General features: G+C 50.9%; 1 protein-coding gene across 2 annotated transcripts; it reads right to left on the reverse strand.

The window, feature by feature from the left end:
* Positions 1-6,763: 6,763 nt before the first annotated feature.
* On the reverse strand, positions 6,764-10,773 carry LOC120681483 (protein LAZ1-like). Of its 2 annotated transcripts, none has more exons than XR_005677884.1 (9): positions 10,543-10,773; positions 9,827-10,162; positions 9,646-9,702; positions 9,463-9,571; positions 8,769-8,953; positions 8,597-8,685; positions 8,051-8,312; positions 7,676-7,958; positions 6,764-7,459 (listed from the first exon to the last, which is right to left on the reverse strand). XR_005677884.1 is itself a non-coding variant. In XM_039962982.1 (9 exons), exons 2-9 carry the CDS (start codon positions 9,977-9,979, stop codon positions 7,142-7,144), a joined length of 1,422 nt encoding a protein of 473 aa, XP_039818916.1. In that variant the 5' UTR covers positions 9,980-10,162; positions 10,543-10,773; the 3' UTR covers positions 6,764-7,141. The 2 variants fall into 2 exon arrangements, 1 of the variants encoding a protein (XP_039818916.1); XM_039962982.1 differs by having other exon boundaries at positions 7,676-7,924.
* Between the last annotated feature and the right edge of the window lie 2,474 nt (positions 10,774-13,247).

Genomic DNA, 13,247 nt, shown 5'->3' on the forward strand with positions numbered 1-13,247 from the left:
CGTGGAATCCAAGGCCTCGCCTGCCATTTTGTCGAGGGTGGCTGCGAGGGCCTCATCTTCCGCTTGAGCTTCCGCGCGCTCAACGCACTCGACGTCGCACTCGTAGGCGTGCTCGAACGAAGAGCCGATGGTGATGACGCCCCTTGGGCCCGGCATTTTGAGCTTGAGGTAGGTGTAGTTGGGGACGGCCATGAACTTGGCGTAGCAAGGACGACCAAGGATGGCATGGTAGGATCCTCGAAACCCCACCACCTCAAAGGTGAGTACCTCCTTACGGAAGTTGGCTGCCGTGCCGAAGCAGACAGGCAGATCGATCTGGCCGAGGGGTTGGACCCGCTTCCCCGGCGCGACGCCGTGGAATGGCGACTTGCTGGGGCGTAGCTTGTCCAGTCCGATCCCCATGAGCTCCAAGGTGGGGGCGTACATGATGTTGAGGCTGCTGCCTCCGTCCATGAGCACCTTGGAGAAGCGGGTGTTTCCGATGATGGGATCGACAACGAGCGGATACCGTCCCGGATGCGGGACGTAGTCGGGGTGGTCCTCGCGGCCAAAGGCGATGGTGTCCTTCGACCAGTCGAGGTAGGATGGTGCGGCCTTGGTGACAGAAAAGACTTCGCGGCGCTCACGCTTGCGCTGCCGAGGAGTCATATTCGTCGTTGTTCCTCCAAAGATGAAGAAGGCGTTCTCCACTGGGGGGAACTCGTCATCTCCACCTTTGTCGCCAGCATCCTTCTTCTTGTCCTCGTCGCGATGCGCGATGCGGTTGTAGTATTTCTTGAGCATCTCGCACTGCTTGAGGGTATGGTTGACCGGGCCCTTGTGGTAAGGGCACGGCTTCTTAAGCTTGTCGTCGAACTGGCCACCACCGCCTCGAGGGGGGCCTCGAGGTCCTTTGAGGTCTGGGGCTACTGCGAAGGCCTCCTCGGAGTCCTCTGCCTGCCCCGACCTGCGCTAGTTCGGTGGGGCCGGCTTCTTTCCCTTCCTCCCCCACTTCTGTTTCTTGGCGGGGGCGTTGAGCTTGACGTTGCCGCCCTCCGCGGGCGCATCGTCCTTGCGCTTGCTCGATTTGTCGTCAAAGATGGCACCAACTGCCTCCTCGCCGGCGGCGTAGTTGGTGGCAGCGTCGAACAACTCATTGGTGTTAACGGGTCGGCTTCTCGCAAGCTCATGCACCAAGTTCCTGCACGTCGTACCCTCGAGGAAAGCGTTGATGACCTCGACATGGGTGACGCTGGGGAGCTCGGTGCACTGCTTGGAGAAGCGTCGCACGTAGTCACGCAGGGACTCGCGGGGCTTCTGGCGACACCCTTTGAGGTCCCAGGAGTTCCCAGGGTGCACGTACGTGCCCTGGAAATTGCCCACGAAGATATGGACCAAGTCGGCCCAGTTGTAGATCTGATCCGCAGGCAAGTGCTCGAGCCACGTTCGTGTGGCGTCAGCGAGATGAAGAGGAAGGTTGCGGATGATGACCGCATCTTCCGTCGCGCCGCCTAGCTGGCACGCTAGGCGGTAGTCATTGAGCCAGACTGCAGGATCAGTCTCGCCCGAGTATTTGACGAGGGTGTTGGGTTGTCGGAAGCGCGGGGGAAAAGGCGCGGTACGGATCTCCCGGCTAAACACCCGGGTGCCCGGAGGCTCCGGTGACTCGCCCTTGTCGTGCTCGGGATCGAAGCATCCACCCCGTCGAGGGGTGTACCTCCTGCCGTTGATGACGTTGCGGGCATCGCCGTCGCCAGCGTGCCCGCGAGCGTCACGGATTCGCTCCCTTACGGGAACTCTTCCGATGCGCTCGTGCACCGAAGGTGCCTTCGCACCGGGTGCTACGGCTGCCTTGCCTCTCCGTGCTGGTGGCGTGTGCACGGAAACCTCGCGGTCCTGATGCGCAGTCCCGCCGGGCTGCTCCGGGGCCCTCGAGCGCATTCGAGACGCAGAACTCTCGGCCTGCTGCACGGCAGCTTGCTCGATGAGCTCCTGTGCCTCGCGGCGCAGGTTGCGGCCCGAAGGCGTCGAAGGCTCGGGCATAGCTTGAAGCAGATAGGCCACGGCGACGAGTTTCTCGCCGGCCGTTTGCAGTTCCGGAGATTTGTCGACGTTGTCGTCGGCCAGGATGCGCTCCCGCGCAACACGTCCTGCTGCCTGAGCATGTGTACCATGCGCGGTATGCTGCTGCTCGAGTGCGGCGCGTAGCTCCTGAGTTTGTTGACGCTGCTCGTCGAGCTTGGCTTGAAGCTCGTTGAGCTGCGCCAGTTGAGCTTGTCGCGCCGCTGAACTTGACGAGGAAGGGGCTGCAGGCGGGTTCACCGGTTGCTTTGCCTGCGCGTCCGCCCCGGCGTCCCTGTCGTTGCTTGGGGCGTTGTCGTTCTGCTCGTCCGCCAGGTCCACCATGAAGCACTCCCGGGAAGGATCGAAATCCCCCTCGCTGGAGCCTTCAGAGCAGGTGAGGCAGTAACCCGTCGCCAGTCGGAACGAGCGGAGAGCGTCGGGGTCGCGGATCCCGGAGTAGTCCTTGGCCTCGTTGGCCGCGAAGTTGTTCATGAAGAAGTTGATGTCGTCGGCGATCGAGCTCGCCGCCTCGGGTTAGGATTCGCCAGGAGACGACGTGATGAGGCTGCGAATCGACCGAAGATGGTGACCCAGCAGATCCTCACGCCTGACGAAGTCAGTGCAGACCGAAAAGACGCAGGCGGCAGCGTTGCGCATCCCGAAAGGGAAAGGTGATGGCGAGGTCGAACCCCCCCTAGGGAGCACTAGTGCCGCCGCAGAAGACGGTGGAGACGCAGGCGACGCCGGGGCACGTGATAACGATGCGGTGGCCTTGTTGGCCGTGATGCCGAGTTGCGATAGGCCAGCCTCGACCCAAGTGGGGGAGTTGTGGCCTTCCGCGTGACGCCGCTCCGCGCGTGCTTGTCGTGAACGTTGGCCCGAGCGCCTGTCGCGCCGGGCTGGTAGAGTAGGAGTTACTGGGTCGCGTCCGGGAGAGAGGAGCTGCATGAGGTAACCGTTGCCGGTTGCTCTGAACTCGAGACTCCCAAACGAGATCACGAGTCCCGCTGGGAGCGGATCCGAAACACCCATGGGGCATGGGTTGGATGTGCCCGCCATCTCTAGAGACCAAACGGGAAAAGGAGAGAAAATGTCACGCAGCGCTACCCCTACCTGGCGCGCCAACTGTCGGTGTCCCAACCCGGGGGCCCGGATCCCAACTAGTAAATGCTGCGTGTTTCCTCGTCCCAGATGGTGATGCAAGAGGCAATCACAGTAACGCACGGTTTTATCCTGGTTCCGGCCGCGGGGCCGTACGTCCAGCAAAGGGGGTGTGCGAGGGCACTGTATTATCTTGCACCCGGGGTGCTTGTAGTAGGGGTCACAAGCGAGGCGAGAGAGGGAGAGAAGCTCCCAAGTCTCTGCTAGAAGTGGAGTCGGTTGTGATGAGCGCTCAGTAGTGCTGAGGGTTTCTCTGAGGAGTAAATCAGAGAACTCGTTTCCAACCCCGGCCTAAGGAAGCCCACCTCTCCCTTTTATAGTCACAAGGAAGGGCGGTGCACACGAGTGGGGGTATGGAAGCCGTTGTTTTCCCTTAAATCGCGGGGTACAGTGGTCGAATACTGTAGGAAGTGTACTGTGGGAAGGCGGCGCGCGTCGCTGTCGTCCTGGATTTCGTCCTTGGTCCCGCGGAGATGGCGCCGGTCGTCCTGCAGTGTTCCGGCGATAGTTATGGCGCGGGATGGCCCCGGACCACCTGGTCGGGGTGCAGGCGTGCACACTAAAAGGCCCGGAGGACACGTGGAGGTCCCGGACCTCTGAGAGGATGGGGGAGGTCCGGGACTCCGACCGTGTGTGATGAGCGCCCCTTCCGGAAGGACGCATTACATCGCCGGGCCCCTTCCCCAGTGGGAGATGGGTCCGGATGGTGGGTGTCGGCAGAACAGTAAACGGGGGCGGTGCCAACTTGTCTTGCGCCGCGTTGAATGCCCCACAGTGTTGCTACAGCGACCGGGGTGGCTGAGCGGTGACCGGGGTCAGCGGATGGGGCGCCGGTCACATCCACTACGGGTGTGGCAGTCGACGCCGCCCGTCCTTGGAGCCGTGGTGGGGTGGCTGGCCTTTAATGCCTTCGTACGGCGATCGGTTGGGCGGCGGGGCCGTTTGTCCCTTGTGCCGAGAGATGGCCTCGAGCGAGGCGGAGATTGGCCACCCGTTCGAGGGTAGATCCGCTACCCTCGTGCGAGGCGGAGATTGGCCAGTGGGTCTGAGAGGGACCCTCGAGCGAGGCGGAGATCATCTCGCGGGTTTAAGGGGGATGCGAATGGGCCGTATGCTGGGCTTCTTTGAGTCCTTCCCTTTCCTCTGAAGGAGAAGTAGGCCGTGGGCCTTCGTGGGCTTAGTCGTCTTATCGGGAGTTTGTGTTTTTCAAAGTGGTCTTAGTACCCCAATTAGGGTGTCCCTAATCGTGGCACCCGACAGGTTGGTACCTCCAACCAGGACAAAAGGCCCCTGTCTCCCCCGCTGGCTCGGATAGCCTTTGGACCCGGGACAAAAGCCATCTATTGTCCCGGGCCCAAAGGCAACCGGGACAAATGGCCTGCAACAAAGGCCTATTCTGTAGTAGTGACTACAGGGCTTACTACTTTCTTATTCTCATTTCTTTTACAACAAGAACCAACTAGGAAGAGCTGCGCGCTTTGCCGCGCCCAGGAAGTTATGTATGAAGACTAATTAGGTTTAAGCAGCCGTGACAACTGATAAATGGGATAGGACTGGTCTAATATGAGATATGTATGGCATCGTAGTACAAAGTACATATATGAATTCAACTAAGACTATAGAGCATACACATGATTTATTTTAGATAAAAATAACTTATATTTTTTCTATGTCCTAAGATCCCTTTGTAGAGGGTACTTAGACCTTGGGTAGTATCATAGATTGCTTCTTAGCAAGAAATAAAAAAGTAAAAATAAACAGGAGGCTCCCTATTTATAGTTACATACATAATTGAAATATAGTATTTTAAAGTTGATGCATTATATTTTAGAGTCAATCTTCATGTTGTTCAACTCGAAAAATGGTGCAAACTTCATAGTAGGAATGATTGTCCCCCCCCCCCCCCCACATGAAAGGATTACCTTCCCAGGTGAGAAATAATGGCAAGGCATCAACTGATTATTATATGATGTCCAGATCAGTCTTGAGGCCTTGTTTAGTTCGCAAATTTTTTTAGGTTTTGGTATTGTAGTACTTTATTATTATTTGGCAATTAATATCTAATTATAGACTAATTATGTTTAAAAAATTCATCTCGTCATTTATAGTTAAACTGTGTAATTAGTTATTTTTAAGGCCAGATCAGTCGCCTGATATTTGCATTATCTCTCAATCACTCACCCTAGCCGTAGATTTCCTATCCAACGGCAATCTGACCAGGTGAGGGCGGGAGGCACGGCGGGGGCTCGTCCGGCTCCGACACCATCCCCTGCTCCTCCGCCCCCTCCTGATTCAGCGGCGAGAGGGCCTGGACAGCAGCCGCCCCCCTCCCTGACTCCCCCACCCGTGTCGCTGGAAAAAGAGACGGAAACAATAGAGTGGTGATGTTCTTTCGAGAAGGGTAGAGGTGGACGGTCAAAAGCACAGCAACAGACACACAAACCCGTTAATATGAATCGGCAGAAGTCTATTTTACCTTCTCCAACTATCATCAAAATTTGGTTTTCCTCCTACAACTATAAAACCGGGTATTTCACCTCCCTCAAACCGTGCACGGTTTGAAAAGTTGAGGGAGGTGAAATACCTGGTTTTATAGTTGTAGGAGGAAAACCAAACTTTGATGATAGTTGGAGGAGGTAAAATAGACTTCTGCCATATGAATCAGGCAAGTACAGCGGGTCCGATATGCTGGAATACAAAAAAAATCTCGTTAATCCATCTCTGATCGGATGGAGCAGGACGTCGATTGAGACATAAACAGAATTTCAATCAGTTGATATGGAACAAATTTGTATTTTTAAATGTATTTAATGCTCCATACATGTGTCCGAAGATTTGATGTGATATGTATTGTAGGAAAATTTTGGGGAACTAAATGTGGCCTGAGTGGAAGTTTCACTAGGAGTTTTATATGTACTATTAATTTTTATGCCATATCTACAATTTTACTGATATAGCAGGATTACGATGAAGAGAGAGGAGGGAGAGTTTTATGAGTGATGAGATAAGAATTCCATCCCCATGATACTTATCCAGTTCGGTTAATAAGTTCTCTATCTTGATAACTATGTAATAAAACTATACACTGAAATTTGCCTGAGAGACAAATCAATACTGATAGCGGTGTAGAAAGTCTTTTATCACCTGTCTGTCTCTCTTACTTGTTGCAGACTTCGTACTACACAAGTCAATGGCAGCGTTACAAAATGGTAGGGATACAATAACGTCACACATGTGTTATAAAAAAAAAAATAACGTCACACATGATAATCCAACACGGACTTGGTTCGATCGCGAGAACAATCTAATAGCAAAGCAGGCTGCAAAACGGCCCATAACCGCAGCAAAGGTAAATGACGGTAAAAAAAAAGATTGCGACACATGGCATCAGCTAATACGTTGAAATGGCAGGGTCACTCTCGTGCCTTCTTTTTCTTCCAGGATAAGAAGGTACATATTCACCGCATACGCACGGATATTTCACTCTATTCAGCTGCCTTGTCAGCCAACCAGTCAACAATACTTTTCTTCCACACCAAATCAATACCAGCCATCAGCCAGTCAGCAGTATTTTTCTTTCACAACAAACCAGCACCAACCACCAGCCGCGTTCTAGTATACAATTTCGGCACTTTTCTTATGCAGTGTATCATTGTATGGACTGTAATAAGTTACAATGGAGGCAATCAGCCAATGAGGCGCTTCCATCTCTAAAGAAAGAAAATGTTCCTTCTCAATTTTTGCAATACCACATATCAATGTGACTTGGAAAAAATTTTAAAAGAAAAGTTAGAACTTATGCACAGAGGCTATCTATCAGTTATCTACACAATACTGTAGCAGAAAGACTTGCCTGCAAGTTTACCGGCAAACATATCAATGTCTTTTTTTTCCACGTGATATGGTTTGGATTTACCAATCCTGCAAAGTAGAATCGTTAGTTCTTTACAGCCCAGCGGTGACCTCTGATCTCATAACCATCAGATGACTGATCACCACCTCCCCAGCTGTCCATAGCACCAGCTGAGCCCACAACTTTGTGATGTTTTTTTCCCTTCATGACGCCACTGTCACTTGCACTCCCACTTAATAGAGGATCATCAATCCCACGAATTGGTCTCTTTGGTGTTGCTGCACTCACCAAGTTGTCATCCTGGGTTTTCTTACGCTTGTCCTTCTTTTTCATCAATTTATCAAAGCGCTTCTCCACTGGCTTTACTGCTTGGTCAACAGTGAACTTGAAATCCTTGATCACCTAAGGTAAAGGGGGGAGGAAAAGAATACAAAACATGAGGATAATGCTAACAAAAATATGCTGTTAACCATATAACCCATGAAGTATATTCTAGAATATATTGACTGTAAAAAGTATAAGATTTGTTCCGCTGGTTCAAAAAACTTAGAGCCCAACCTAAATATAAATAGAAAATTTGTCGGCGGTGCTAAGAAAGAACAAATACCAAGAACTTACATATTCTCCACTGCCAACAACAAAGTCCCGAACACTTTCTTTTATGTTTGTCACGTTTCTCTCATCTGGTTCCAACTGTGGAAACTTCATTTTGGTAGGCCGGTTGCTTTCTGTAATTTCAAAAGGGTCCACAGGATCAGAGGATGCACAATCCCCAAGTACAGAAATGTTTCCAGGTGACTGATTAGCTAAGAGTGCATAGGGCTCGGCTGGGAACACATAGAGGTGAACAGCTGAAGCTATGCCCATCTGTCCAGAAGGAAGACATCACGCTATCAGATACCTACAACAACTAGCCACAGAAATGTGAAAGGAATAGATTCTTTCAAGCTACAGCTAAGATATATAATTAAAACAGCCTAGAAGGATAAATACCTCTATGCAAATAATGAAGTTTTGAATGCTTGATTTTAACTCCAAGCTCTGGGCTAAAGGACCTCTAAGAAGGCCCAAAGCATACAATATTGCGATCACCACACCTTGCCACCAAGTCAAGAATACTATAGATTTGAAAGAAAGAAACTTAGCGAGAGGCTTTATAGGTGCCAATTCGTCCTTCGTAGCTGTGTACCATGCCACCAGACAGTACAGGGCCCAATATTGACTAAAGTTGAGAACTGCAGCGAAGTAAGGGTACCTGCTTCACAGAGATATGTGTTGGATTACTAGAGCAATATGTAAACACAGGAGAAGAAAATAACTGATTTAGCTATCTCAGCATTGGTTTATTCATTACAATGGAAAAGGAGTAAATAAGACATGAACATATTTTCCAATGAATGGAGTGATGACATGTACCGTGAAGATGGCGCGGCAATTCCATTCTACTAACATAGCTCGTTTGTAAACAAAACTCAATAGATTGAAGATGTAATGTCCAAATTTGAGGACAAAGGGGCAGAAAAGAAAGGACTATCTTACCCACATCGTAAATTGAATTCTCCATCACAATACACACCAAAAGGTTCTAGAAGAAGAGATAAGGTAGCTGTGAGGGTCTTTATGATCATCTGTAGGTGTAAAAGAACATTAACTAAGTTTTACTTTTGACTTTTCAGATTCAAGGATTTGCAAGAAGAGCTAGTAGAAATACATATTGGAAGATTCCAAATTTGATAATCAGGTAGAACCGCGTCCCCAATGTCCATGGTTTCAATATAAAATTTACAGGAAAATGATGGTGTATGATTCCCTTCTCAGAGGCATGATGTAGTAGAGGTTGCCCAGAACCTGAGCCACCCTCCCTTTTCAAAAAAGCTATTGTTTTATCTTCGCCACCTACATTTGATTAGCCATAATAAACACAACCAAATCAAGAGAGAAAAATATCTGAAAGCAGCACAGAACCATATACATTATGAAATGCACCAGAAAGACAACATGTAAGGGCTTGTTTGTTTTATCTGCAGAATGTAGATTGCAGTTTTTAAACGCTGGTAAGACACAGATAGCTATACTGTTATACAATCTGGGGGCTATATTGTCGTAATCTGGAATTGAAATTCTAGGTGCTTGTTTGAGTTTTGGATTGTGCAATCACAATCTAGAAATTGCAAGCAGAGATAAACAGACCCTGAAACTACCAAGTGAAACGATATAAATATACTGCCTGCAACTGGACAATCTATCTACCAAGCCATCAGCAAATATGTTTGTACTCTGAATCAGTGTCTCCATTCTATTAATGCTAATGTGGCAAAGACGATTGATGCATGTAAGAAATTGGGGTTGTCACAATGTCTAAGGCATGTATTCTAAAGAAAGCAATGTTTATGCGCATAACTTACCTAAACATGCAGTAATATATCTTCCAAAGCAGTACATTGCAAATGCTTCATAACCATCGCGCAGGATGCCACAGTAAACACTCGTATTTGGATTTATCAAAGAAATATACTATCCCAAAAGAAGAACATTAGACATTGTGCTGGAGTAATGTAGCACATAAATAAGATGTTAAGAGTGCTTACCGACTCAATTGCATAGCAAGGGACCATGAGGATAACACCCAGTACAAATTTCTGTTCCTGTCCAAGTAGAACAGAACCCAAAACAGTAAACATTATGCTTCCATTATGATGATAAACAAGATTATATAAGAAAATGATGATACAGAGAGCAAAAGCAAAAGCAAAAGCAGAAACTAGAAACCTCTGGATTGTTGTAGGCCGAGAGATGCTCAAATATCAGGTACGTGGAGAGCGAAAGTGCAAGCAGCATGAAGAGCCCAGCAACTAAAGTAGCCCATGTGGGCGCAGAGTATTGAGCCATCACGGCCACAAGGTACCCAAAATTGACCCTCATGGTGGCAAACAAAACTTCCTCGGACCCCTATGCTTTCAAAGTCCTTCAGCGTCATCCAGCATCACCTTCCTTCGACTAGCAGGCATCAAACAGAAGCGAAGGCAACAATGCTGACCGAAAGCTGACACTTCAATCCAAACCAACGAGATCAAACTTTCAGGATCCACATATCGAGTCTATTATCTGCAATGAGGTCAAAGGTGAAATCCTGAGGTTGTCAAATTTATACCCACGGGATGATCATTGATCCATTAAGCATAAATAATTCAAACTCGTAAGATCTAACTAATCCAAGAGAGATCATATATAGGAGCTAAATACAGCCGCGTTCCGACCTCCTGCACGACCAACCCCACCAGACGCGACCAAAAACCTAGAAAACGGAAGGGGGTTGCAACCGACCAAAATTAAGCACGAAATCGCATCGGATCGCTCAATCTCCTCCTCCGATAAGCACCAAAAGGGGTGGAGGGTAGGCCACTCGGCCGGCGCAGCTACGGGACGGGCAAGAGAACATCGCGTCGGCATGAATTTGGAGGAAACAGAGGGGGGCGTGAAGGAACCTGAGCCGACGACTCGCGCGAGTGGGTAGGGGAGGCTGCCGCGGGCCGATTCCGCGGCCGGATCGAGGCGATTCGGGCGTCGCGGCGCGTGATTTCCCGCGAGGCGGACGGGCGGGAGGCGGAGGGAGAGGAGGGGGGCAGATCGCGGGTGCGGATCGTGACGGCGTCGCCGCCCGTGTCTCCTCTTCCCCTGTCCAGTGGACCGCCGGTTTTCGAAGTCTCGCCAAATTGGCTTTTGCGCTGGCGTGTCGTGGGCTGGGGAACGGGGAGTACGGTGGGGCGGGCTGACACTGGACTGCTTGATGGGCCGTAAACCACATTGATTTTCGTAACGGTAAGATGATCTTGAAGGCAATAAGCTGCACCTGTTTTTTAAGAATATCGAGCATGGTGTCCGTACATTGATAAAGGTAATAAATCTACATAATACTATTAATAAAATAATATCATCAATTTTGTGCTCGTTCAGGCCATGTTGCGATCATGCGAGACATTGATTGTCTGGGATCCGATTGGGATTCCAATTATGATTCTGATTGATTTGTTCGTATTCCAATTAGAATTCCGATTGACGAAAGGCTAGTCCGACTCGTATATGGAATGGACTAAGGCCTACATATCAATCACACAAGACGGACCAAATCAAAAATTTAGATGGAAATTTTAGTCGCTTTAGTAATAGTTATAGATAGATAAGCATGGACAGATACTATAGCTCTACCTAGACAAGACGTGTTAAAGAAAAAGAATAACAAGCTGCAGTTGTTATGCTGTTCACGGTGGCGGAGGGGTATGCCGGAATCACTTGATCTTGGAGCAATCAAACGCACCGCCCCATGCCTAAAAACCATAGCCCTGGAGCCCTTGGATGGTCGCCACGTCGCGCGGCCGCTCCATCCGCATCGCTCCTCAGCGTTCGGGCCCTGTCGGTGCCCTAGCTGCCGCCTATAAGAGCCGCACCGGCACCGCTGCGAAACCCTAGAGCTCAATTAGGGTTTCCACGCTCCACCGCTGCCAAATTTGGGAGAAGTCGGAAGAAGCAGAGGATGGGAGAAGAAGGAGAAGGATCCGCTAGCGCCGGAGTTCTCCGCTGAGCCTGTGCTCGTACGTCGACGCCAACGTAGCTGCGCGGCATGGCACTGCCCCACCGGCCACCTACACCACCTCTCCATTGCATCGAGCACCGCCGCCCCTGTTCTTCTTCGTTTTCCCGTGCTCGCGTCGCCAATTGGCTATCGTAGTTGAACCTAGCTATGCTCTAGGAACCCCCCTAGCCCTTTGATTGCTGCCTGCAGGGACCCTTGTCGTGAACCGCCACTGTTGCCCTTACCCAGCGCCACCGCATTGAGCTTGCTCGCCGCGACCACACCGCGACCCTGGGATGCTAGGACCCGCACGCGTGTGAGTGCCATCTACACCAAGGCACTGCCTTTGCGCGTTCCGCACTGACCGGACCTCGGACGCTGCCGTTTGGCGCGCTCCGGCGAGCTCCGCCTTGCCGTTGTCCGACTCCGCTGCCGCCACGGCCTCGCCATGGCCTTGCCATGCGCCGGCTGTGTGCGCTCCTGCGCTGGAGGACCCTAACTTAGCCCCTGGCCGAGCTGCCGAACCCCGCCGCCACCGCTGCCGCCGCGTGTCGACGCGCCGCCGTTGCAGACCCACCTTGCCGAGCTCGCGTGCGAGCATAGAAGCATGCCGCGTGGCCAAAGGCTGGGCTTTCCTGGCCCAGGCGCGCGGACGCGTCTCGCCACCATCGCCGACATCATGTCGTCGCCACGCCCACGCCGCGACGTCACGGGCATAGCGTGCACAAGGCCTCGGGGCATTCCCCGAGCGCATTGAGCACAGATGTCGTGCACACACACTCTGGCCCACACGCAAGGGATCCGCACCGGATTAGGAGGTTGCCGCACCGAATCCCGGAGTGATGACAGGCGGAAACCGCCTGTAAGAGAGAGGAGGGACACACCGACACGTGGGACCGAGGTGTCAGTGAGAGGGAATAAGAGAAAAGAAAATTAAAAGAGAAGATAAGAAATGGGCTGAGGCCCAAGAACGTCGCCGGACCGAGCCGATCTTCGGGCCAGATTGACGTGAGGAGAAGGAACGGGCCGACTCGCCCAATCCAGCCCACACACACAGTCACCTCTTTCTTTTTCTTTTTCTTTTTCTTTTTCAAGCGTTGATACGCGGCGCTCCATCGGTCAGCGACACCCGCTGACCGACAGGTGGTCCTGGCTGACCCCGCTGACCTGCTGACTGTTGACCGATCAACGTTGACCAGTCAATGCTGACATGCTGACATCAGCAGGAGCCGACCCTCGGGATGACGTTATACTAACGTCAGCATGCCACGTGGCATGCCCAGAGATTGCCACATGTCCCTGAATTTCTTTTTGATTTTCCAAATACATTTATTATTTCCAAAAATCCTTTTTGACTTCAAAAAATCATAATAAATCAACCGGAGCTCCAAAAATTATGAAACCAGTTTCATAATTTTTCTAAAATCATGATCTACATGTTAGAACAGGTTTTGAGTGATATTTGGATCATATTTGGTAGTTTTGTACATATTTACACTTTGGCCCCTATACTTATTCGAATAGGATCCGCCACTGAGGAGCCGACCGAGGACCAGGAGTACTAGGAGACCCAGGAGTTCTTCAAAGAACCACCAGGTTCACACCCATCTCTACTCGTTC

The sequence above is a fragment of the Panicum virgatum genome, chromosome 7N, assembly GCF_016808335.1.
Source record: "Panicum virgatum strain AP13 chromosome 7N, P.virgatum_v5, whole genome shotgun sequence".
Taxonomy (NCBI): domain Eukaryota; kingdom Viridiplantae; phylum Streptophyta; class Magnoliopsida; order Poales; family Poaceae; genus Panicum; species Panicum virgatum.